Raw genomic sequence first — 25,990 nt, forward strand, 5'->3', positions numbered from 1 at the left:
TGCAAGGCGCCACACGCCGACTCCGGGTGCTTCCGTCTCCTCTATTGCTCTTTCACTTTGCCATCGCTCGGGGAAGTAGAGGGCTGGCGGCCGTGTCGAGAAGCGGTACCGAGGAGTGAGCTCATACGAAGCCGCAGCCATGATCCGCTTTCTGCTCCTTGCTTGCACTGTCGGCGCGTCGCTGGCCAGCGACGTGATCGAGCTGACGGACGACAACTTCGAGGATCAGATCGACGACTACGACTTGGCCCTGGTCGAATTCTTCGCTCCCTGGTGAGTCTCCAGGGTGCGGTAGCCCCCGGACACTCCTGTGCTGCTTTCCCTCCGGTGAAGCCTTTACCCGACTTGAGTCCGTCACTGAAAGGTGTCCGACTCCTGGAGGTTGCCCCCATTTCCTCTTCCCCCCGCCCCCCTCAGATTGGGGGTCTCTGTTGTGTTGCCGCTGAATTCGCTGTGACGCGTTTTGTGTTGAAGTGCCGCTCAATTTACCCCAGGGATCTAGTTACCGCGTGGGGAAAAAGGTGCGTTAGGTTAGAGCCCGGTTAATAGATCCCATCTATGCAACGGGTGGGTGTGTTGGTTTTCTGCGGTGTGCGAGTAGAGGTTTTCGGGACTTGTAGTTCTCCTGCTTGTGGGTTTTAGGTTGTCCGTACCGGATGAAACCACAATACCCAGCGTGCCCGGCTGCGGCGCTCTGTCGTGTTGCCGCCGCATTGACAGCGGAAATGATGAACGCACCTCTCGTGGCGGGTGCTGATTGGTTCTCAGGGAATCGGTGGCCAGCTCTCATTGGCTCGTTGTGCCTCCGCCAGTCGCGGTTGCAGATGCTGAGGCTAAATGGTGGCGTGGTTCTGTTCCGGGCATTTATGCAACCTCCGGGACACTGACCTAGCTACATTTCTGGCAGTACGGTAGTAAACCATGAGACCCCGAAGAAATTTATCAAATGGAGATCGCTAATCATTTATCCCCTTTCTTGTGTAATAATATAGATTATATCATGAGCTGATAACAGATACAAATGTGGTATTACTCTGGTTCATGGGTAGGCAACCAGGACAAATGGTGAATTCAGCAATGCAGAACGTGTACAAGTGATCTACTTGTAAATGGCATGACCTGAACAAAAACAGCAGATTGACTTCAATTCAGTAGACTGTAGTCTTTGCTCTTGAAAAACCACTCTGAGGGGCACCATTTGCCTTATGGATTACAACAGTGAAAACTTGTGGTTCTTTTCTGTTTATGATTTCTTTGTAGGGACAGAATAAACAAGTTCAACTTGATTCAATTTGTGTTCTATTACTCTTTAATGACCCAGAGGCAGAATCTGGTAACAATTTCTTTTGGTGGGGTATAGCAATTTGTACACATTTTTACAGAAACTCTTTATTGGAACATTTCTCATATTCAGTTACCTTTTCCAGGAAAGGCAGTATACCATTTGTTTTCCCTATATTCATATTTTGGTGATTTTTGGATGAAGACATCAGATTCTTCTGAACACAGCCTTGTAATCTACTGTTGGATTTTTTTTTTTAAGTTGCATGCCATTTTTTTTTTGCAGTTATACTTTAGCTGCATTGTGCTTACTTAGCCTATTTCCACATTTTTTAAAAAATTGCATCATTCTCTTAGCACATACTACCACCTAGATTTTGATATAGGTTAGTCTCAATCAGCCCCTATTCATCTGCAGCAGACCTGGTCATGAAATAGTAAACTCTAATGGAAAACAGAGAAATGGTCCCGTGCATGATAATTTTCAGTATTCATCAAAATAGGACTTACTAAAAATATTTATAATATTGTAAAAATCAAATCTTTCTGCTTCCACAGCCTCACTGAGAGTCATTTACGTCACTGTTTACTTGGTGACAGATATGTTTTGAAATGAAACTCCCAACCAGTACCATCTTAGTTTCTAGGTACAGTATACAATATTCTGATTTGATTAAATTGTGTTTGCAAATTATTTGACACTAACCAGAATCAGGTTTAATATTACTGACACATCATACAATTTGAATAGTTGTATATATTATTTATAGTTTTTGCAGTATTGCACTCTACTGCTGCAAAACAAATATATACAGTAGAAACATGTATAAAACAAATACAGCAAGCCACCTCCTCTGGTGGTAGCAATGAGAAGAGGGCATGTCCTTTGTGATGCATGCCTCGTGTAAGAAGCAACATCTTTTGAATGCAGTCTCTACGCTGGAGAAGGCTAGTGTACGTGGAGCTGGCTTGAGTTTTCAACCCTCTGCAGCTTTTTCTTATCCTGTGCAGTAGCTCCCTCCATACTAGTTGGTCATGAAATGTTAGAATGCACTTCATAGTACATCTGCAGAAATTTGCTAGTCTTAAGAAGATTTGGTTGTCACCACACTCTTAATTAAAGACTCTTCTTGGTAATTGCATCATTTATGTTGGACCCAGGATAGCTCTTCAGAGATGTTGACACCCAGGAACTTGAAACTGTTCACCCTCTACTATGGATCCCTTAAGTGTGTTTTCTCTTGCCATCTGCTTCATGAAGACAACAATCAATTCCTTTGTGACACCACTCATCCAGCTGATCTCACTCTTTGTGTCTCCTCATCACCATTTGAGATTCTGCCAACAACTGTTGTGTCATTGGCAAATTTATAGGCGGTCCAAGAGCCAGTGGGATTTACCTATTGTGGTGGTAGGCAAACTGCAGCAGATCCATCCTAAGAAAGTCATTATATCATTTCTTTATCTTGGTTTTTACAATTAAAATAAGTCCAATTCAGTTGTTATTTTCTGCACCATAATTGTTTATATAACTGTTCTACATGACTTTCATGTAACAGTAAAAAGGTTCTCTGCAAGATGGCATTCTGGTCAAAGAACATATTGCTGAAGGTTGGACTAACATTTGTGTTCATGAAACAATTTTGTGAAAATTTTATTGAATTCACCTCTGTTTTATTGAATTAATTCAGGAGTCAAGTAATTGAAATTTACACAGTTTTGAATTGATGCAATGTTACTTTTGCTCAGAATGTGAATTAGTCTTAAATTGGAAATTGGATGGTTTATGAATGTGACATGGACAAGTCGTTGAGGTGATAACTCATTTCTGTAAATAATGGAATGATGACGAGTGATAAATCAAGGACTATGATTTTATACTCTGGTTGATCTGTTTGATTTTGGTTTATTGGTTATGCCAGAAATGGGATAATTTAAAATATTTTGCCTGTTTGGGAGTTTGGATATATGATCTCTCCATTGTGGTGTCACAGAAATTTTTTTGTTCTGTGTCTCTTGTATAGCCCTTTATCTAGTATGAAGCATGTTCCAGTGGTCCAAGGATTGTGTAGGGCGAAGGAGTAAAAATGTATTCTGACCTCTGCACCTTTATGTTAATCTATGCACTGTTTCATTAAATAATGAGTCATAAGAAGATGTGGCTAATGTGTGTGTGACTCACAAATTTCAATTGGACCAAAGCATTCATAAATTTTGGAAGACTGTAGTACTTCCAAACACTTCACAGCATTAAAGCTGATTGTTCATTGATGTCAAGGGGAAAATAAAATAGGATAATGGCCCATAAGAGAGTTGGAGATTTGGATAGATGGCTTACTTTGTGCAGATAATAAGGTCTTGAAACCAGTCCACAACCAAATGCTGCAAGATGTGGGCTGACGTGTGCCACAATAGTACTTGCCACCTGAGTGCCAGGCTGTGATGATACCCAACAAGAGAAAATACAGCTGTCATTTCCTTGCATTCAATGATGTTCTGATCAGGACCATCAATATTTTTGAGGGGGGGGGGGGTGTTACTATTGACCCGAAAATGAACTAGATAAGGAACTCAATTCTTAACATTGAAAAGACTGTCCACCATCGGCAAAACTCGAGTCAGAAGTATGATGGAATACTCTCCACTTGCCTGGATAAGTGCAACTTCAACAATGCAAGAAACACAACATTGTACAGGACTTAGCAGCTGCTTGATATACATCATATCCATCCACCTGTTGGAGAAGTTTGCACTGCAGCAGGGAATCAGATAGATAGATAGATACTTTATTCATCCCCATGGGGAAATTCAACATTTTTTCCAATGTCCCATACACTTGTTATAGCAAAACTAATTACATACAATACTTAACTCAGTAAAAATATGATATGCATCTAAATCACTCTCTCAAAAAGCATTAATAATAGCTTTTAAAAAGTTCTTAAGTAGTTTACTTAATACATTGAGTCCTAACCCCGGCACTTTAACATATCTTACTCCTGGCGGTTGAATTGTAAAGCCGAATGGCATTGGGGAGTATTGATCTCTTCATCCTGTCTGAGGAGCATTGCATCGATAGCAACCTGTCGCTGAAACTGCTTCTCTGTCTCTGGATGGTGCTATGTAGAGGATGTTCAGGGTTTTCCATAATTGACCGTAGCCTACTCAGCGCCCTTCGCTCTGCTACTGATGTTATACTCTCCAGTACTTTGCCCACGACAGAGCCCGCCTTCCTTACCAGCTTATTAAGACGTGAGGCGTCCCTCTTCTTAATGCTGCCTCCCCAACACGCCACCACAAAGAAGAGGGCGCTCTCCACAACTGACCTATAGAACATCTTCAGCATCTCACTACAGACATTGAATGACGCCAACCTTCTAAGGAAGTACAGTCGACTCTGTGCCTTCCTGCACAAGGCATCTGTGTTGGCAGTCCAGTCTAGCTTCTCGTCTAACTGTACTCCCAGATACTTGTAGGTCTTAACCTGCTCCACACATTCTCCATTAATGATCACTGGCTCCATATGAGGCCTAGATCTCCTAAAGTCCACCACCATCTCCTTGGTCTTGGTGATATTGAGACGCAGGTAGTTTGAGTTGCACCATATCACAAAGTCCTGTATCAGTTTCCTATACTCTTCCTCCTGTCCATTCCTGACACACCCCACTATGGCCGTGTCATCAGCGAACTTCTGCACATGGCAGGACTCCGAGTTGTATTGGAAGTCTGATGTGTACAGGGTGAACAGGACCGGAGAGAGCACGGTCCCCTGCGGCGCTCCTGTGCTGCTGACCACCGTGTCAGACCTACAGTCTCCCAACCGCACATACTGAGGTCTATCTGTCAAGTAGTCCACTATCCAATCCACCATGTGAGAGTCTACTCCCATCTCCGTTAGTTTGTGCCTTAAGATCTTGGGCTGGATGGTGTTAAAGGCACTAGAGAAGTCCAGGAATGTAATCCTCACAGCACCACTGACGCCGTCTAGGTGAGAGAGGGATTTGTGCAGCAAATACGTGATAGCATTCTCCACTCCCACCTTCTCCTTATACGCAAACTGAAGAGGATCCCGGGCGTGCCTGGTTTGTGGCCTCAGATTCTGTATTATCAGCCGCTCCATGGTCTTCATCACGTGCGACGTCAAGGCAACAGGTCTGAAGTCATTCAACTCCTTTGGTTGTGGTTTCTTCGGTACCGGGACAATACAGGATGTTTTCCACTGTCTGGGTACTCTTCTCTGCTCCAGGCTCATGTTGAAGATGCGCTGTAGTGGTTCTCCCAGCTCAGTCGCACAGGCCCTCAGTAGTTGTGGGGAAACTCCATCCGGTCCAGCCGCCTTGCTGATACAGATCTTCCTCAGTTGACCTTCCACCTGTGCAGCCGTAATCCTGGGCGTGGGCAAGGTCTCCTGTGAGTGGCTATTTTCCTGTGAGGGAAGTAAGAGGGAGGACGAGTAGAAAGACAAGCCTGGTGTGGAGTTCTGCGGTGAGGATGAGATTGTGCTGTCGAACCTATTGAAGAAGTTGTTCAGCTGGTTCGCTTTCTCCACATCTCCACTTATGTCTGCTTAGATAATTCAAATATGTGAAGGCAATAAGAAATTGTTTCTTTTCTCTGGTTGCATTATGTAGTTGGAAAGGGTCACTCTATAGAAATAAATCATAATTTTAAAATGTCCTTTTTCAGCCTCCTTGCTACTTGTAACACTTATTTAGGTATCAGCAATGACTAAGTAAGTGCTCCAGATCAATGTATTGTGTTGGCCTGAGATGAAGTTGGCCCTTATTTTATGCAGTGCCCCCAGTGAGAGCTTGCCAGAAAGTAATTGTATAATTTAGTGTTCAGGTTCTGCATAACAACAGAGTATCTGAACATGTATACATGGAATGTGAGCGTAAGACAAGCAGATCAACTTTAGCTGCTCATTTTCTTCTCTTGTTTAATACTCTCCCCATTTATTTTAATTTTCTTTTGAGCTTTAATTCCTTTTAATCTTTTCAATTTTCCAAATAGGTTGCAAAATAGAATTACATATTATAATTATCTCTATAAACAGCTTCTTCAAGGTCCCATTTTGATTCATTTGTGACTGTCTAAACTTCAGTTATCTTGGGGTAGCAATTTTTTACAAACTGTGAAATTCCCTTCAGTTTGATTTATTATCTTCCTGGTTTTAAGAGGCGCAAAGCATTTTAATTTCTCAAATAGAAAATCACACCAGTACTGGTGGTCAGAGAATGGGGTAGGAGGTAGGGTTGAGGAGCATCTGAGAGATTCAACAGCAGGGATGTAGATAATGGGATTGCTCTGAGTGCTGGCATAAACTTGATGGTTTTAGTGATCTTCCAGAGGTTAGAACAGTTGTGCAGTTATCTGAACTGCTGCCTCATATCTTCAAGAGGCAGTGCAGAAATGATGCCCTTGGCCTATTACGTCCAGGCTGACTTTTCCCCTTTAATCTCATTTACCAAAGTCATACTTATTTATTACCCCTCAACCATCGGGCTCCTGAACCACAGGGGATAAATTCACTTATCCCATCACTGAACTGTTTTTGCAACCTATCAATTCACTCTCAAGGACTCTTTATCTCATGTTCTTGATATTTTATTTGGTCTTTTACTCATTAGTTGTCTGCCCTGTTGATGCAATCTTCCATTGATTCTATTATGGTTGTTGGATTTATTGTGTTTGAGCAAAAGAAAATAAATATTATGGTCATATATGGTGACATATATGTACTTCAATAATAAATTTACTTTGAACTTTATGTAAGTGCCTGCCTAAATGTCTTTTAGACAGTGACTTTAAAAAAAAATAAAGATTTCACTATCTTGGAAAAGTATTCTGACTATTATACCTATGCCTTTTATGTACCACTATCAGTTCACTCCTTGGCTACCTCCTCCCTAGGGCAATCAAGTTCATCTTTTCTCTCGAGTCCTGGCAACATCCTGTTGAATCTTCTGTTTTCTGTCCAATGCAACTACACCCCTCCTTTGGTATGGCAACTATGTTTTCACATACACTCCACCTAACAGTTTAACCAGTGTTTTGTAAAGTTGTTTGGTTTCTTCAGTAACTCTGTTTTGGTCCTGACTTCTCGTCAGCCTGTATAGAATTTCTGAATTCTCTCTGTAACTATGTGATTGTCTCTCCTTATTGCTGTATTTAACTTGCATATTCCAAAGATTTGTTAGCATGGTAGATCAGTTGGGGACTGTAATTAGTGTGGTAATGTGGCTGTCATTTGATTGGATGTCATAAGGAAATTTGAAATGCTCATCACATCTTCAGCAACGTTTCAGGACAATAATCTTTCATCACAAAACCCAAATTTGTCAGGTTATTTTTGTGTCTATTTCCTTACAATATATGAAAGTCTGGATTCAACCTAATAGTGCAAATGAGTAATTGTGTCAGGTATCTGCTAGTTCTAATAAGTCCTTCACTCTCTGCAGGTGTGGCCACTGCAAACGATTGGCCCCAGAATATGAAACTGCCGCCACTAGGTTGAAAGGAAAAGTTCCTCTAGTTAAAGTGAGTTACTGAGGCTCTCTGCATGAACGGAATAATTGCTAATTGTGATGTATTATGTGTTGAAATGTTGTTAGTTTTTAACAACTGTGCCATGCTGCTTAAAGATTTATACCAAGTTATGGTAAAGTTATTCAAATGAAACACTTAATTATGAAACAATATTTACTAATAATGATGGCTGAAATATGCATGTACTTTGTAATATTAGCTTGATTTTACAGTTTATATAGTTTAGGACCAGACATTTTAAAAACTAAATTAGAATATATCAATATGCTGTATGCTTAAATTCTATTGGTTTTCTCCTAAAGTTAATAAAATGCACATCAGAGTTAAATTCTGGCATACTCGACCAAGAACATCACTAGAACTGCTATGTTAATTTATTGCTCTAAATCTGCAGGACCATTATGGTTTGGTGAAAATGGAAGTCACATTTTGGATACGAGATGGGGAAAACACAAGCTTTTTTTTAAAGATCTGACAGAATATTGTTCCTTGTGAATAATGTTATTTTGAAGAACTAACTTTTATTCTGGTAGGGTGGTGAGTTTAGAAATTTAAGGATGAGACTATCAAAAGACACTTGATTAAGGAAGTGTCTTAATGTGAAGAGTAGTTATTATATTTTAAATATAATGTTCATACTTTTAATCTTGTGTCTTAAACTATAGATATCCTTTCCATGTAGGAAAATATCTTTGGAATTTTACTTATGTGCAATATTGAATTTGTATTTTCAAGCATTTCAGATAAATGGATTCTGATGTGCTATATTTTGATTCTGCCAAGGTTGACTGCACTGCAAATTCAAACACATGTACCAAGTATGGAGTTAGTGGTTATCCAACTTTGAAGATATTCCGTGATGGTGAAGAATCTGGGTCTTATGATGGTCCTAGAACAGCAGGTATGACTCTATAATGCCTGGGAACTGGTGCTTGATAGGGAACTATATACTCTGGTTTAAACCTTGATTTGCATATCAAGTTGTTATTGGCATTTCTTTCAATTTCTAAGGCAGCTACCTGTTCTTGCATCCTTCTCCCATCTATGTTGTTTTGCCTGTGAATCCCTCTTTCTGTTCCCTTAATTCCATTACTATTTACTCCCTCAATTCTGAAGTAGTTTATCTTGCTTTACATTTGATAACTAGGTGAATGGAATAATTTTTGCTTTGTTACTGAGGTTCAACCATTTACAATAGATGCTTCTCATTCTGTTTGAATACGGTTATCCCTGTTCCTCAGGAAGTTATTCTTGTGTCTTTTCATATATGCTGTATTCTTCCCCCCATCGGGGAAGGTGCCTTTATTTCCATGTATACTTGGATGCATCCAATTGAAATTTTCCTTCACCTGCTTTTCCTACAAATTTTGGAACAGCTGCAGTCCAATCTTTGTATTTAAAAACAAACCATTACTTTCAATTCCAATCCATACTGAGGCATGATCTCAAACCTCCATGAAAAGATTACACTTTCCTATCTCCATAATTGTTCAGAATCAGAATTCTCAGAATTGGGTTGATTATTATTGGAGTGTGACTTGAAATTTGTTTGCCATACCGAGGCATTTTTTTGTTACCATCTAGCTGGCATTTGGATCTGTGCCTGAACCAAACACCTATCCTGTCCTGACTCATCACTGCTATCCTTGCTGTCCGTCTTTCTTCAGATCCTGATCTCCTAATGTCACCAGTTAAAACTTGTAGCCTTTTCCTCTAATTGTAACAAGACTTTTCGAGATCTTTGCATTCCTTTGACTTGTTGTGGCCTTGTATAAAATACTGTCTCTTTGGTGAAAGATCAACTGTTCTGAGTTTGTATTTTGTCTGGTGATTCTTCAGGCTTATTGCACCTGCTTAGTTGCAAGGCTGACTTCTCTGTAGTAACTTATCTTTCTGATACATTTGTACAGATGGTATTGTCAGCCATTTGAAGAAACAGGCAGGACCCAGCTCTATTGAAATTAAAACACTGGAAGAATTGGAGAGTTTTATTAATGACGCCGATGCTTCAGTTATTGGTATGTAGCTGCCTGTAAAATTCAGTTTAAAAAAGGGTTAAGTTTAAGGTGCTGTAGAAAGCAGCATATTCTTTACTATGGTGGTGTTTGATAGTGCTGTGGAGTTAGTGAGTTCACTGGAATAAAGTGGGCATGTCCAGATGGTTTAATATTTAGATGCAAAGGGACAAAGGAATTGTCATTCAAATTGACGTTTGTCCCTTTGGAATTCCTGACTAGAATAATTTTATGGAAAATATGTTCACAGTTATTTAATTGAGCTAGAAGAACTTCATCTGTGTAGTTAATCTTAAGGTGTGCATGTTTTCTGCATTATAGCTGGCATCCAAATGTTCAGGCCTTCTGTTTTCATCTACAGCTTGTTGGAAACAGGAATATTTTTTCTGACTCTGAACTTGAAAATTGGTACGTTTGTAGAGGAATGCAGTGTACAGTAAAGAGAAAGTCATAAATGAAAATTGTGAGATTTGTTTCTGATGCTGATTTCTCAACGGTTAAATTAGTTTGATTTTAGTATTAATATGTGCATGCTTATTTTGCAGGTTTCTTTGCTGACCCTTCTAGTACATCGCAGGCCGATTTTCTTAAAGTTGCAAGTGCATTGAGGGAGAGCTACCGTTTTGCTCACACCAACACAGAAGAACTAATTAAAAAATATGACATTAAGGATGAGTATGTACTGACATGTATCTGGGAAGATCTAATTCTGACTAACAGGCAGTAATACAGAAGAGTCCTTTGTCTAGATACTTAGCGCCTTGCATGTGTATTTTAGTGGGTTTTCCTTTTTTTTGCTGCTTTTGTATCATTAAGCTCCATATAGGTGGATTCTATCTCCATATGAAAAGTTCCATTCTAATATATTAGTGTCTGATTATTTTCTGCTGTTTTGCTGAATTTTAAAGCATTAACAATGCTTAAAATAATTTTAAAATTGTATTGTGAATACTCTTCTTCACTTGTTTCTCAGAGCAACTTATTAATCTTTAAGTGGAAGACCATTTTATCTTGGTGTACATGAGTTTCATTGATAACTCAGATCTGTGTTGGCAGTGATCAAATTTATCTTACTGAAAACTTGTCAATCTCTGCTAGAACTTGGCTTTAGAAATTCAGTTCAAAGTTGTAATTGAAAAGTTACTTTTATTTGGATGATGATAGATGTTACAGATAGATGGACAGTCCTTGTCTGGTGAATCTTGAACCAGGAAATAATCCTGGAACTCTTTTATTTAGAACTGAGATGAGCATAAATTATTATGTGGGTTATGAAGTTTTGGAATTTTGTGTCTCGGTACTGTGGATACCAAGTCAGTGGATGTGTTACAATCACATGATATTTTTTGTATAGGGACATAAAGTGAGTGTAGACCTGAAATTTGTTCAGCTGTGGTCTTATTGTATGGGAAGGGGGGGTCCCTGCTCTTGTTGCAGGATTTTGCTCTATAATGTATAGAATGTCAGCCATCGCTTAGTTAATAGCACTGCTGTCTGAGTTAGAAAGTTTTGGGTTAAAAATACAGACACTTAAATATTAAAAATTACATCAGCATTCCATGTATAATTATAGTATGTACTGAATTTCAGTTGGACATTAAACAGAATCTGTGGGCAAAGTTCTTTAGAAGAGAAACAGGTCATGTTGTTCTGGCATGAAGATCTTAGTCCCCTGTGATTTGTTTTTATTACAAAAGTGCACAATGGGGCAGCAATACAGCCTATGATGGGAAATCTGAAACAAACCATTGCGCAGTATGAATAAACATGCTATCTTTGACTGAAAAGCAACATAGAGGCCATTATTTGACTTTTGAACCTTGTCAAATAATTCTGCAGAGCCTTAGATAATTTATTTAAAAATTGCCAGCTTTGTATCTTGTTGGGGAAGGTAAGTTGTTCTACTCATTTTGTAATGCTTAGGTGGATTAGCAATTTTAAATTCTTAGATTTTTAAATTAGTAGTCATAAGTTTTTCCACAGTAGACCAGGGCTTTTTCCTCTACTTTGCAATTAGTACTTGAAACCCAAGTTGTTTCCCAGTTGGTTATTTGTTGACGATTGTAAATCTGCTTTGAAGGTCAAAATATTTTAAAATGGGAATGTCGAGTAAGTTTTGAAAATTTTTAACTGTTGCAATAAAATCCTGCATTTCGACAGCTATGTTTCATGATAAGAAGAGTGGAAACTATTTCAGAAGGATTTCCATTAAATTTACTACTAATTAAACCTTTTGCAATATCAAAAGTAAATTCAGTGGAAAATTGTGTTTTAATTTATGTGGTACTGGTTCTCTTGCTAATTATGAATATTAAATATCTGCTTTGATTATTTTTTAATAGAGGCGTTACCTTGTTCCGACCTCCAAGATTAGCAAACAAGTTTGAGAGCAGCACTGTTCAATATACAGAAGCAAAGTTCTCAAATGCAAAAATAAAAAGATTTGTTCAAGACAATATGTAAGTTCAAATCATATTTTCAATTTTATGGTGATGTTTCTATGCTGCATGTTTTTTTAAATTGCAGAGAAAAGGATAAATAATGTTGCTATGTTCATGGTCAAATTAATGAGCCTCAAAATTGACACTGAAAGGAGAAAAAAGTTCAGTAAATTGCTTGTGGTTGATTACCCCCTTTGTGTTGGTATTTCATAAAACTGCTTTCCATTTCACCTACTAACTAGACGACTAGCCTGAAGAAATGGATTTATTTAGCCTTTTGCTAAATTTTATATTTTGGTTTTAAGTTTTTGAAATGAGTCTTTATTATGCCACAAGTAAAAGTCCTGGGTATTGTTACGTACCCCGTAACTGGGTGTCTGACCAGCAGAGAAAGAAGAATCCGTTGGAGTCTGGTGGTACTATATTCAAAAGTGTTTATTAGTAAAATAAGCAAATCAATACCAATAATGCAAATATATAGATAATACACGTTAACAATAATAAACCTAAAAGTGTAGGAATAATAATAAGCAATAATAAACAAGCTCTATCGATGTCTAGGGGTCAATGAATTGTCATAGAATATAAAGTTCAGTTCATGCATGCTGAGGTAGATATGGTTGTTAAGTTGTGATCGTTGGGGAGAGAGAGAGAGCGAGCAAGATGTAACAGCTACAGTCAGGCAAACCTTCCTTTGCGTTCTTGATCCGTCGTGACATTGTGGTCATTCAGTTATGACCCCTCTGTCCTTCAGCTAGACCGTTCTTCTGTGGTGGACTCGTCACTCTGGCATGAGTGGACACGCACACAAGTCCCCACCGGCCCTGCTATAACACTGAGTTTAACTGACCGGTCTCCTGGTCCGGTCTCTGATACCCCACACCTTCCCGTGGGTTCCAACACTCAATCAGTGTCCACTAGTGTGTCTCCTGGTGTGTCTGAAGGGTGCCTCTCCAGACCTCACTTTTATCCGTACTCTCGGGGTCTCAGCTATCAATCAATTTTGAATGGCTGTGTCCATCAAACCAGCCCACTCTGGCTGTCCACTGAGGAATGTTAATGAACAGAATGGTACAAGATAAATAACCCTCTCAGAAGTCATAATACGGTGAATCAACAAGTCTCTCTCCCCTCTCTTATCAGTAGCGATGTTCTTGCATGTTTCCTCCTCATCTCTCTCTCTCATGAGCAGCATAGCAACAGTAATGGTTTGTGATTCTCCTGGGGGGACGACCATGGGCAACTCTGCACCCTTCTGCCCATCAGAGCTGTTCATCCTTCATAACAGTATTCCTCATCATTAGTGTAAATGTTCTTAAGTTTTTGTTATTTCCCTATTTCATTTTGTGTATACCCTCTAAATGTGCATTTCTTTTAAAGCTGCAATGTGCATCTTTCCAACTTCAACCTTGTCTGCATTTACCTGGCTTATCCTCCATTTTTAAATAGACATGTCATTCTCATCACTGTCTAAGCCTCTTAAACAATTCTTGTTTCCTTGATTAGATAATTATTAATCAACAATAAATCTGATATGTTGCTTCTTGAAATGATCATGGAGATAAATGAAGGAAAAAATGGAAATTTGGGGGTTTGTTACTGGTCGATAAACTGGAAGGGAAATGGTCTTGGAGTAAATCTCTAGTGGATTTGATCTAGAACACTGCCAGGTTTAGTTGACGCTCTGCTCCAATGTTTCATCATTTTTGTATGCATAATTGATTGTGTGTAATTATGTTGCATGTAATTGTATTACAAAGTATTTTTAATTAGTTTTAAACTTGTATTTAAGATCTGTTGTGATTTCTGTTTAGCATTGTGTAATAGTTTTTGATTAGGTATAAAAAATTAATACATTTATGTTCATTTGCAGTTTTGGTATCTGTCCCTTCATGACTGAGGACAACAAAGACCAATTAAAGGGAAAGGACCTGCTGGTAGCATACTATGATGTAGATTATGAAAAGAACCCAAAAGGTTCCAACTACTGGAGAAATAGGTACTTGCTCCATGGGAAATGGATGGTTCAAGCGTTCAAATGCCTTCTGTTCTTATTTGCATTCCAACATGTTTAATGACTATGATATACAACTTCTGGTTTAATTTTATTGTGCCATCCAATTAAGTTTTAACCAAATTCATGGGGAAACAAATAAGATTGAATCAGTTTGTAGATCTAGATCAAGGGTTCCCAACCTTTTTTTATGTATGTCATGGACCAAATGCCATTGAGCAAGGAGTCCATGGACCCCAGGTTGGGAACTCCTCTAGACTGAATCCAGGAATTGTATCTAGATTAGGTGATAATGAAATACAGCTGACCTTCCAATTAATTGATAAATTTATCAATTCAAGTCTGAATGAAGGCTTGAAGTAATCATTCAAGTCTTAATACTTTCTCCTTTGTAAGGTATGAGGGCAACAATATAGTACTGTGCATAAATAAAATATGCATGTTTACTTTGGATGTTGGTATTGTTACAAACCCCGTAACTGGGTGATCCCTGATCCTCTCAGTTACTCTCTGGGCAACTCCCATCCAGAGTAAACTTAACCCTGCGGGTTAAAACAATTTCATCTGCTAACCCAGCAGACTCCTTCAAGGTAATGGCATCCTTTTCATCTAGGACTGCCCTTATATCATTATCGGGAACACGTTTAAATTTTTCAACTTCTTCCAACAGTTCCGTCAAGCCAGACAGATCATCCATGTCCAACCTAGACCTTCTAACTGCCTTATTTGTTTATCATCTTTACTCCGTGCCTCTATAAATTCCCTCTTGGCTAAGGGTAGGTCTACCTCCTCTCCTTTACTCTCTTTCACCTCCATTTTACCATCCCCTAACCCCTTTTGGTACAGGGTCGGTAAAAACGTCTCAGCCAAATCAACACTGGACTCATTTAAACTGGTCTCTTTCTCAGCTGCCTTTCTCGACATGCTGCGTGTGATCGCGCATGCGGGATAGATCTTGGAATCTAGGGGCGGGTCCTCAACACTTACAGCCTTGCTCGTCAGCTTCACGGCTGAACACACCTCACCCCCTGCTAAATCATTACCAAGAAGGAAGTCCACGCCATCTCTCGGTAATTCTGACCGTACCCCTATTTTAACTGGTCCAGTTACCAGATCACAATTTATAATGATCCCATGCAAAGGTACAGCTTCTGTCCCTTTTCCTGTGCCTCTCAAAACTACCTCTCCCGTCTCAGGACCAAAATCTAGTACCGTACTGGGAATCAATGACTGCTCGGCTCCAGTATCTCTCCAGATCCGCACTGGAACTGGCGTTTCTCCCTCTTTCACAGACACGGTCCCTTCTGAAATAAATTTCTCACGCCCCTCTTGTATTTTATCCATCTGGGGCTTCTTGTCGATTTGCTGATCAACACAATACACCCTGTAGGGACTGCTGCGTTCCCTTTTCCTGTCTCCTTCCTCGGAGCAAAGCACTTAGATGCAATATGACCAACCTTTCCACAATTAAAACAGGTCAAGCCAGGAACCCTCCTGCCAGCCTGCCTTTCTTCCTCCTTACTTTTTACCACTAGCTCCCGGCTGAATTTCTACCTCAGCCGGCGGGCTTTCTCTACTGTTCCTACGGTCTTTTTGGTAACTCTTAGTCGAGGAAAACTTTGTCTTGTGGGTTAGGGCATATTCATCTGTGAACCTGGCAAATTCTGATATAGACTTATTCGGCTTCTCGTTCAAATACATCTGGATATCATCCGAAACACAACCTTTAAATTCCTCAAACAGAATTAACTCTCTGAAACGCCGAAAATCCTCTTCCACCCTTTCTGCCGCATACCAGCGATCCAAGAGCACACCCTTCTCATAGGCAAACTCTGCATACGTCTGATTCCACACTTTCTTTAAATCTCTGAACTTCTGTCTATATGCCTCAGGGATTAACTCATAGGTCCGAAGGATAGCCTGTTTTACTTCCTCGTAATTCTCAGACTCCTCCACAGACAACGCCGCATATACCCGTTGTGCCTTCCCTTTTAATCCACTTTGTAACAACGCCACCCACTGATCTCTGGGCCACTTCTGATTCACTGCCACCTTTTCAAAATGCAAGAAATAACTATCAACATCTGTCTCCTCGAACGGAGGTACTAACCTAAACTCCCTACTAACATTAAACCTCTCCTCTCGGTCTGCCCCTTGGACCCTTCTCTCTTGCTTTAACTTCTCCATGTCCAGCTCATGCTGCCTCTGTTTCTCCTTCTCCTCATACCCCCTCTGTTTTTCAGCTCTTTCCTTCTCCTTTCCAGCTGCTTCCAGCTGTTTTAACCTAAGTTCATGCTCCCTCTGTTTCTCTTTCTCCTGTACCTGGAGCTCATACTCCCTTTTCTTCTGTTCCAACCTTAATTTTTCCAACTCTAACTGAGCCATCCCAATAGCTGGTACCTTTTCAGGGATATTTTCCAATACCTCAGCCGAAAACACATCCTTCTCAATATAATACTGAGTTATGGCCCTCCGCATCTCCCACTTTTTCATTGACGACTTCACCTCTGCGAGATTTGGTCCTTTCGCAATATTTACCAAGTCCATCTTTGTGGCCTCCTCTAGCACCTTCAAAGTCGGGTTTTGTGTAAATTCGTCTACGTCCATCTTTGCTGGTTTCCCGTCTGGTTACCCACACAACCAGATCAAAGTCTGGACTTAAAAGCCTGATTCACTGGGCCTCCAATTTGGTATCAAATCTCGAGACGAGGCCCCAAGTTGTTACGAACCCCGTAACTGGGTGTCTTACCAGCAAAGATAGAAGTATCCGTTGGAGTCTGTGGTGATACTATTTTCAACAGTATTTATTAGTAAAAATATACGAAAATAATATCAATGCCAATTATACAGATAATATACGTCAGCAATGCTAAACCTAAAAGTGCAGGTATAATAATATTCAATAAGAAACAAGCTCTATCGTTGTCTAGGGGATAATGAATCGTCAGATGGAAATATAAAGTTCAGTTCAGTTCATGCAGGCTGCGCTAGTTGTTGGTCGCGGTGTTTCAATTGTTGGGGAGAGAGAGAGAGAGAGAGAGCAGTAACAGCTATTGACTTGCCAACTTTCCTTTACGATTTTGATCCGTCGATGCATTGTTGCTGTGGCCATTCACGTATGACCCCTCCGTCCTTTAGCTAGACCGTTCTTCCGTGGTGGACTCGTCACCCAGGCAAGGGTGGACACACACACAAGCCCCCACCGGTCTCGCTACAAAAACCCTGTGAGTTAAAATTTACTGACCCTCCGTTCGGTTTCCGGTCTCCCACCCTGTCTTGTGGGGGTTCTGATGCTCACTAGCGTTTCTCCTGGTGCGTCTGAGGGGTGTTCCCCAGACCTCACTTTTATCCCCACTCACGGGGTCTCGGGTGTCAATCAGGTTGAGATGATGTAACCCATCAAACCAGCCCACTCTGGTTGTCCCCTGAGGGGTTTCAATGAATAGAACAGTACCAAGTACACAAACCTTCTCCAAAAGACAATAGCAGTAATCAATGGTTCTGCTCTCTTTTGTTGGTAGGAGACATTCCACTTTGTGTATCTCTGAGTTGTCTCTCTCTCATTAATTTTCATGAGCTGTTATCAATAACAACTGCCCTGGCAGCTGTCCTGTGTCTTTCTCATTTCCTTGATAACAGCATCGAAATAGTAGCGATTTGCGATTCTCCAAAAGGGGGGGGGGGGGGCATTGGCGATTTTGTACCCTTTTGCCCATCGGATTTGTTCATACTTTGTAACAGTATGGACTTGGTTTCGAGGAATTGGCTTAAGTCTAAGTGAACAATGAGCATTCTTAGACAATCAGTGTCGAAAGCATTCTTGACTCTATATGTTATGATGCTGAATTTAACTGTCAAGAGTTTTCATTATGGATACATCAGAAACAATTTACATGTGCCCCACAAACTAGGATAAAAAGATGTGAATATTGAGTCAAATACACTATTAGGCTAAACAGTATTTTCAGGCTCTGGCATTGTGGAGTTTCTAATCAATGCTGACTTAAGTGGACCAAGCTCTTCTCAGTATTTGATGCTTGGTAAGAACCCCCATTTTTAAATTCATATTGTCTACCAGTGTAATTTTGTCTTGCATTAAGTGTTGGAGATGAGGAATAAGGAGGGAGGAAGGCTGGGATTTGCTTCTCAAAATGTTTTGTTTCAATCTGAAGCACTAAAATCATAATTTTGAAGATGGTAGAGTGTGTCACGGTAGCGGAGCAATTAGCACAAAGCTATTACAGCTTGGCGGGGTTCGAGTTCGGACTTCAATTCTGGTGTCCCCTCTGTAGAATGCATGTTTTACTCCAGGTGATCTGGTTTCCTCCCACAGTCCAAAGGTGTACTGGGTGGGTTAATTGGTCATTGTAAATTGTCCTGTGATTAGGTTAGCATTTAATCGGGGTTGGCTGGGATGGCATGGCTCAAATCCGTGCAGTATAGCTAAAGTAATAGATATGTTGGGGGTGGGAGAAGTACTATTACGTAATTTACCCTTGTTGCACTAATTAAGCACAAGTATTTGCAGTGCATGTAATATTTATCTCTAATGAATTTGCCCATATTTGACGGAATGGGCTGGGTTTAAGCAAAGAAAGGCCAATTGGCTCATGTCCGTGCGGCTCATCAGGTACTTTTTCTCCAATGGTCCACTTGGCCTTCTATGCCTTGGTGATTCATGCGTATTGTTTTAAATGCTTTGAGAGTACCTGACTCTTCTGCCCAAGCAGATAGTACATTCTGGATTCCAACCACCCTCTGAATGAAAGAATTCTTCTTGCCCCTTCCCCAAGCCGCCTTGGGAGAAGTGATATTGAAGTATATAATTCACTAAAGTTAGCTTTCATTATACAGTAATATTCTAACATGCATATATTGTTTAGACTTCTAAACTTTTTTTATTCTAATTGTACAGAGTGATGAAGGTTGCTCAGAAATTCCTGGAAGCTGGTGAAAATCTGCATTTCGCTGTTGCCAGTCATAAAACCTTTGGCCATGAGCTCTCAGAATTTGGCTTGGATACTGTCAGTGGTGACATTCCTGTAGTTGCTATTAAAACAGCAAAAGATGAAAAATATGTGATGCAAGAGGAGTTCTCGTAAGTATCATAAATCAGATATGGAAGCTGGCTGCTTTTTGTCTTCTGTGACCGAGGGTCATGAGTCTCAGTTATAGGAGAAATGCAAAATTTTGGCATTTTAGAATCTAATCTAAATCTTAGTTAAACTAGGTTTTAAAAAGCTTGTCTTTGAGTTAAACTAGGTTTTAAAAAGCTTGTCTTTGTACTAAGTGATGCATACTTCAAATTAAATGGCTTGAGCTGTTTGTGTAAATGTAACAAGAGACTGTGTAGGCAACGTTCCCTCTTAATTTTTTTCACAACTGTGCAGACCAAGCATTACTCTGAGCAGGAAATTCTTACATGACCTGAAAACTGCATAGCAATTTAATAAAACATTAATATAAAAGAAAATTCCAGCCACGCAGCTTAGAGGGGAACAGAAGAAGTAGGAATCTAGACCATGTTCTTCAACACAAGGATGCTAAATCATAGCTGGTGCCCTGAATTTTGTCAACTGACAAAATCACTCTTGAAAAGGGAGTTGATTTGCATCATTGGTACCATCATGGAACTGTGGAAATATGGTATGTGAGGTTGTGGGGAGGGTACCTCATGGAACGTGATGATTGAGATGGATGGTTGTGCTAATGAGGTGTAGTCAGGGATTTGAAGGGGTTGGACCAGATAATTTCAGACTCCTTTAGGGTATTAGCAGTGGAGGTAGTAAACTATCATAAATAATGTAAAGTTAAAGGTTGCATCTACAGTAAGATGCATTCTCCTATTTCTGGCTGTTGCCCTGATTGGGTGTTACTCTTAGCCACAAAGCAGGGCACTGCCCTCCAGATGTAACTTGTGTCCATGTTCTCACGAGCCTTACACACAATATTAGTATGCATACTCGATGTCTCTGTATGTCCTCTTCCAGTCTGAGAATAATGGTTGGGTTTCCCAGGATTTAATTCAATCTTCTATAATGAGAGTTACTGCTTGGGTGCAGAATGTTAATATACTATAGACAATTTTAAAAAGTCTGATACATTAAAGGTTCTTTGTAGAATTGCTCATAGTCTTTTGATTGCTGATTAGCTACTTGTCAAGTTTCATGGACCTAAATATAATGGATTTTGACGGTAGTTGTGCAGTGGTTCACTGTGAGCATTGTTCAGTTAATACATCATAGTTAAAAATAACATTTTGTAAGTTGATGTTCAGAGACCTTTTGTTTCTAGGCGTGATGGAAAAGCATTGGAGCGTTTCCTTGAGGACTACTTCGCTGGTAAACTGAAACGTTACTTGAAGTCTGAACCAATCCCAGAGACAAATGATGAACCTGTGAAGGTTGGTCTCTAGAAAACTAGAACTCATTTTTTATGTGAAAATTCATTTTCTTGGTAGTATGGTGAATTTATGCTAAGTTTTAAATGTTTATCAGTACTATTCAGGACTGAAAATTGCATAATAAATGCAAATTTTCATATCTTCTGAAACTGCCCAAACAGTGGGTGTTTTGAGAGATTTGACAGGAACTAGTGGATTTGCTTCTCCCAATATGACCATCTTGGAGTTAGGTGGCTGGAGGAACCTGCATCTATTGATTATCCCTGATTTCTCTTGAATTGGTAGTAGGTAGATGACAATAGGCTACATTATGGTAGTTTGGAATCACAAATCCAAATCAGCTGATGATAGCAAGCTTTTCTGTTCTATGGGCATGAATGAATAGAGGATTTTTAAGATCTGAGTAATTTGAGGTTGTCCTTTCTTGGTACTAGCTTTTTATTTTGGATTTGATTTATTAGCTCAGCTTAATCTTGCCAACTGTTCACTCCCGCAGCTGCTTATCTGCTTTTAAACATTTCTCTTAACAGGTTGTAGTAGCTGAGAGCTTTGATGATATTGTAAATGATGAAACAAAGGATGTCTTGATTGAATTTTATGCTCCTTGGTGTGGCCATTGCAAGAGCCTTGAGCCCAAGTATAAAGAACTTGCAGAGAAGGTTAGAATCTATTCTATTGTCTTCTCTGATTGTGAAAGTGGATTTTTTTGCACTTGTATTTTTTTTTAAATGCCTTGTTACGTTCTCTCAATCAGGTGAGCAGTGATTCCAATATTGTCATTGCCAAGATGGATGCTACAGCCAATGACGTGCCTTCACCGTATCAAGTTCAAGGGTACGATCAGTAAAAATGGCAAATTTTCATTATTAAATTAAATCTCCATCTGGAGCTGCTTCTGAATGTTTGTTTTAATATTTAGGTTCCCCACAATTTATTTTGCGCCAATGGGTAAAAAGAAGAGTCCAAAGAAATATGAGGTATGTTTTGTCATATTTTAAATTTTTTGTAATAAAATGGTGACTGCATTGTTAGTTTTAGTGCTGAAGATTGTAGTCGCAAAGGAATGAAAATTTAGCTTGTTTTTCTTAGCTTTTATCATTATTCTGTTGGCAGACAGCTATATCATTTAACAAAAGACTTATTTGTCTGTGTCCAACCTTCTATATCCATTGCAATTCTCCTGTTCAATTTCAAAACGAGTAGTTGGGAAACTGCCACATATAGAACATCTTTTTGACAAATCAAACATGATCTCATCAACATCTGATGAAAGTAAATGGCAAGCTACAAGGTTGCACACCATACCATACACAATCACACAAAATGTCATCTTTGCAATGGGATCTTGCTCATCCTGCTTTTCTAATTTTTGCTCGCACTTGAGGGGTTTTTTTTGAGTGATTTGACACATTATGCAGATAATGGAATGAAATTTCTCCATTTGCTTTTCCCTTAGAAGAGTGTCCAGTCAACTCTTATAAATATAATGGCGTTATAGTTGCAGTGTTTAATTTCCCCTATTTTTGCCTTAACTGGCCAATAACTTGGAGTGCAAAGGGGTATCCTTTTGAAGAACGATCCCCCTCTACCTCTTGTATTTTCACCCTAACTTGCATTTCATTAGTAAAAGTCTCTAAGTTATGATTAATCCATCTTTCTACTAAGTAGACAACTACTCTCAGATTGCTAGAGCATAGGAAAATTTCCAATGCAGCCTAGTGTTGCAACCTATGCATTATATAGCAATATCATTTTACAGTGACTTGAAGCATGATACAGAAAGCAAAACTTGTGTGGACAGAGGTTTGTGCAAGGCACTTGTGTGGCTTCGGTTAGATATTGAGAACTTAAAAGGCAAAATATATTAGTATTGGATGATCATAACCATGCCAGCTTGCTTAACTCAGTTGGATGTTTTCACTTGTACCAGATTGGTATTCTTTCCCCTCTTTATTCTTATTGCCTTTCCTCTGCTTATTATTAACAAGGACAGAAGTTGTCCTTCCTAAAATATATTTTTATATATATATTAATATATATTTAATATATTCCTAAAATATATTAAAATATATTTTCAGATTTGAAATGTAATCTTGCACCTGCTTTTACACTATGCACAATCACATTTCTTATAGCAAGGATGTACAAGCTGCTGTAAGTACTTGGTTTGTTCCTGAAGTAATATAAACAGACTGCTTTGGTTTATATCTTAGCCAGAGCTAGGCAGCATTCCTTTGCACTTCCACATTTCTCAATTTGAAATAATGCTGATCAGGAATTTCATCATCATGCCCAATCTATTAGTACCTTATCTCCAATCCAATATGAGTGATTCATGTTAGTAAGTATTTGCTAGTTTGCATTTCAACATCCAATTATGTAAAGAATAAAGGCATCAATTTCTAGCAGTCACTATTGAATATTTTGTTTTGGGAAACAACTTGATCTTTTTCTTTAAAAAGTATCCACAGCAACATTCTGGCTCCTGCTGATAATCCTTTATAATATAGGACCAGAATTAGACCATTCAGCCTATTGTTTTCTCTATCATTCCATTATGGCTGATTTATGATCCTTTTCTACCCTACTCTCCTGCCTTCTTGTGACCTTTGACATCCTGACTAATCAAGAGCCTGTCAATCTCTATTTAATATACTTAATGACTTGGTCTCCACAGCTGTCTAGGGCAATGAATTCCACAGATTCATTACCCTCTGGCTAAAGAAATTCTTCATCTGTGTTCTAAATGGACATCCCTCTATTCTGAGGCTGTGCCCTCTGGTCCTAGACTCTCCCACCATAGAAAACATCCTCTCCATGTACATTCTACCGATGTCTTTCAATATTCAATAGGTTTCAATGCAACCTCCCCATCCTTCTAAACTGCAGTGAGTATAGGTCCAGAGCCATCAAATGCTCCTCATATTTTAACCATTTCATTCTCCTGGACTCTGTCCAATGTCAACACATCTTTCAATGGATAAGGGGCCCAAAACTACTCTCAGTACTCCACATGCGGTCTAACCAGTGCCTTATTGGTTAGCATTAACATTACATCCTTCTAGCTGTCTTGAAGTGAATGCTAACATTGCATTTGGCTTCCTTACCACCAACCTGCAAGTCATCCTTAAGGGAACGCTGCATGAGGACTCCCTTTGCACTTCTTGATTTTTTTTGGAATCTTCTCCATTTATAAGATAATCTACTACTTTATTCCTTCTACCAAAATACATGACCATATACTTCACAATAATATATTCCATCTGCCACTTATTTGCCCAATCTCTCACAAATCCCTTTGCGGACACCCCACTTCCTCAGCACTGCCTGCCTTCACCTATCTTCACATCATCCATAAACTTGCCCACAAAGCCATCAGTTCCATCATCCAAATCCTTGACATGTAACATGAAAAGAAGTGGTCCTAAAACCAACTCCTGCAGAACCACTAGTCACCGGAGACCAACCAGACTAGGCCCCTTTTATTCCTACTCTCAGCCTCCTGCTACTGAATGTTGTAGCTTTCCTGTAATACCATCAGCTCTTGTTAAGCAACTGCATGACCTTGTCAAAGATCTTATGGAAGTCTAAGTAAACAGCATCCTGACTCTCCTTTGTTTACTTTATTTCTTCAAAGATTTTCAACAGATCTGTCATGCAAAAGTTCCCTTTAAGGAAATTGTGCTGACTTTGGCCTATTTTATCATGTGCCTCCAAGTACCCACAAACCTTGTCCTTAATAATGGACTCCTATCATTTTATAAACCAATGAGGTCAGGCTAACTAATGGATAATTTTTTCTAATGCCTCCCTCCCTTAAATAATGGAGTGACATTTGCAATTTTCCAGTCCTCCAGAACCATTCCAGAATCTAGTGATTCATCAAAGATCATTACCAATGCCTCCAATCTCTTCTACTGCTACTTTCAGAATTGTGTGGGGTGTAGTTCAACTGGTCTAGGTAATTAATCTACCTCCAGACCTTTCATCTTCCTAAGCACCTTCTATTAGGAGATATTTTAATGATAATCTTCTGTTGCTGGTATTAGCCATTTGAGATAATTATATGTGGCAAGGTGTAATGTCACAGCAGCATCAATACTACATTCTTGTTTCAAGACTTCCCAACTTTGTATGGTTGATCTTAGTTTTAGGACAACTCTGCAGTTAGAAAGGACAAGTTTATTTGAAACCTAGATCTTTTAATCTAACTCTGAACAGTGTTGAGCAATGCAAAATGCGTCATCATTTCTCATGGCGAATTAAATCCTAAATCGTATTGCCTAAATTGTGAAATACTGACAAGTGTTTTTCTAAATCCAGGGAGGCCGTGAAGTTAATGACTTCATAAGCTACTTGAAGAAAGAATCCACACATCCTCTGAATGCAGTGGTGGAAGAAAAGAAATCCAAGAAGAAGAAGAAGGACAAGGAAGATCTGTAAATGACTGGAAACAGCACAGCTGCTAACATTGTTATGCAAGGATTAATTGGAGCCGGGGTTGGGTTTAGAGATTTGGTGGTGGTATAGTCACTTTCTAAGAGGATCAGCAGTCTGCCATACCAGTTCCATTTCTGTATCAATTTTACGATGCACTATCAATGAGTTACTGATTCAAAAGGGGGCAGAAATTCAGGTTTTGTTTTGGTCTCATTTTGTACTGGTGAATGTTTTTTGTACATTTTGAACAATAAACCCCTTTAAACCAAACTGATTCCAATGCACTATGTTGCAGAGTAACTTTATAACATGTTGTACATTTTCAGTTTCATATCATCAGATGGGGTTTTAATTTCAAAACAAGTGTAGGTACAGCCCTTCAAGCTTCTCAATGATAAATCTGAGTGATAGTTACAATACCAGAAATCAACTCACCTTGTCATCTAGTAGAGGTAGATATTTAAGTCACATCAGTGACATCCTGTTTTCTAATTTCTTCCTGCCTGATTTGTTGAATGGTTAAATAATTGCATCTACTGATGGCTGCAGGAAATAAGTGTATGAACTGTAGCTTCCCTCCGAGTAATTTTGTGGATGATCTAAAAGTATACTACATATTAGCCCAAGCATCTTATCATTACTGTCTACTGGGTCTGTGCAAAGCAAGATTTGAGGTGGGTGTACTTGAGCATAGCCATGACTGGAGAATATCTGTGGTTTTATTACAACCCCTCAACCTTTATTGACTCCCTCTTTTAGCACACCTTCTGAAATAGGATGGATTACTATCTTAAAATTGTTGGATGGTCCTTGTGGAGAGATTTTTATGGCTGTCATTAAAATTATT

General features: G+C 39.3%; 1 protein-coding gene across 1 annotated transcript; it reads left to right on the plus strand.

The window, feature by feature from the left end:
• The first annotated feature begins 39 nt into the window (after positions 1 to 39).
• pdia3 (protein disulfide isomerase family A, member 3) lies at positions 40 to 25,413 on the plus strand. Its single transcript, XM_073033089.1, has 13 exons — positions 40 to 273; positions 7,743 to 7,821; positions 8,614 to 8,731; positions 9,741 to 9,848; positions 10,391 to 10,520; positions 12,188 to 12,304; positions 14,160 to 14,285; positions 19,216 to 19,398; positions 20,595 to 20,703; positions 21,234 to 21,362; positions 21,458 to 21,537; positions 21,623 to 21,680; positions 25,027 to 25,413. The coding sequence occupies exons 1-13, from the start codon at positions 140 to 142 to the stop codon at positions 25,144 to 25,146; spliced, it is 1,491 nt and encodes a 496-aa protein (XP_072889190.1). The 5' UTR covers positions 40 to 139; the 3' UTR covers positions 25,147 to 25,413.
• The last annotated feature ends 577 nt before the right edge of the window (positions 25,414 to 25,990 follow it).

This window comes from Hemitrygon akajei, chromosome 30, assembly GCF_048418815.1.
Source record: "Hemitrygon akajei chromosome 30, sHemAka1.3, whole genome shotgun sequence".
Classification (NCBI taxonomy): Eukaryota; Metazoa; Chordata; class Chondrichthyes; order Myliobatiformes; family Dasyatidae; genus Hemitrygon; species Hemitrygon akajei.

What these genes read in the sequence shown, in the direction of transcription:
- pdia3 (XM_073033089.1), top strand. Translation starts at nt 140, where the DNA reads ATGATCCGCTTTCTGCTCCTTGCTTGCACTGTCGGCGCGTCGCTGGCC. An exon ending in ATAAAGAACTTGCAGAGAAG is followed by an intron (nt 21,363 to 21,457) that starts GTTAGAATCTAT and finishes TCTCTCAATCAG; the next exon opens with GTGAGCAGTGATTCCAATAT. An exon ending in AGAGTCCAAAGAAATATGAG is followed by an intron (nt 21,681 to 25,026) that starts GTATGTTTTGTC and finishes TTCTAAATCCAG; the next exon opens with GGAGGCCGTGAAGTTAATGA.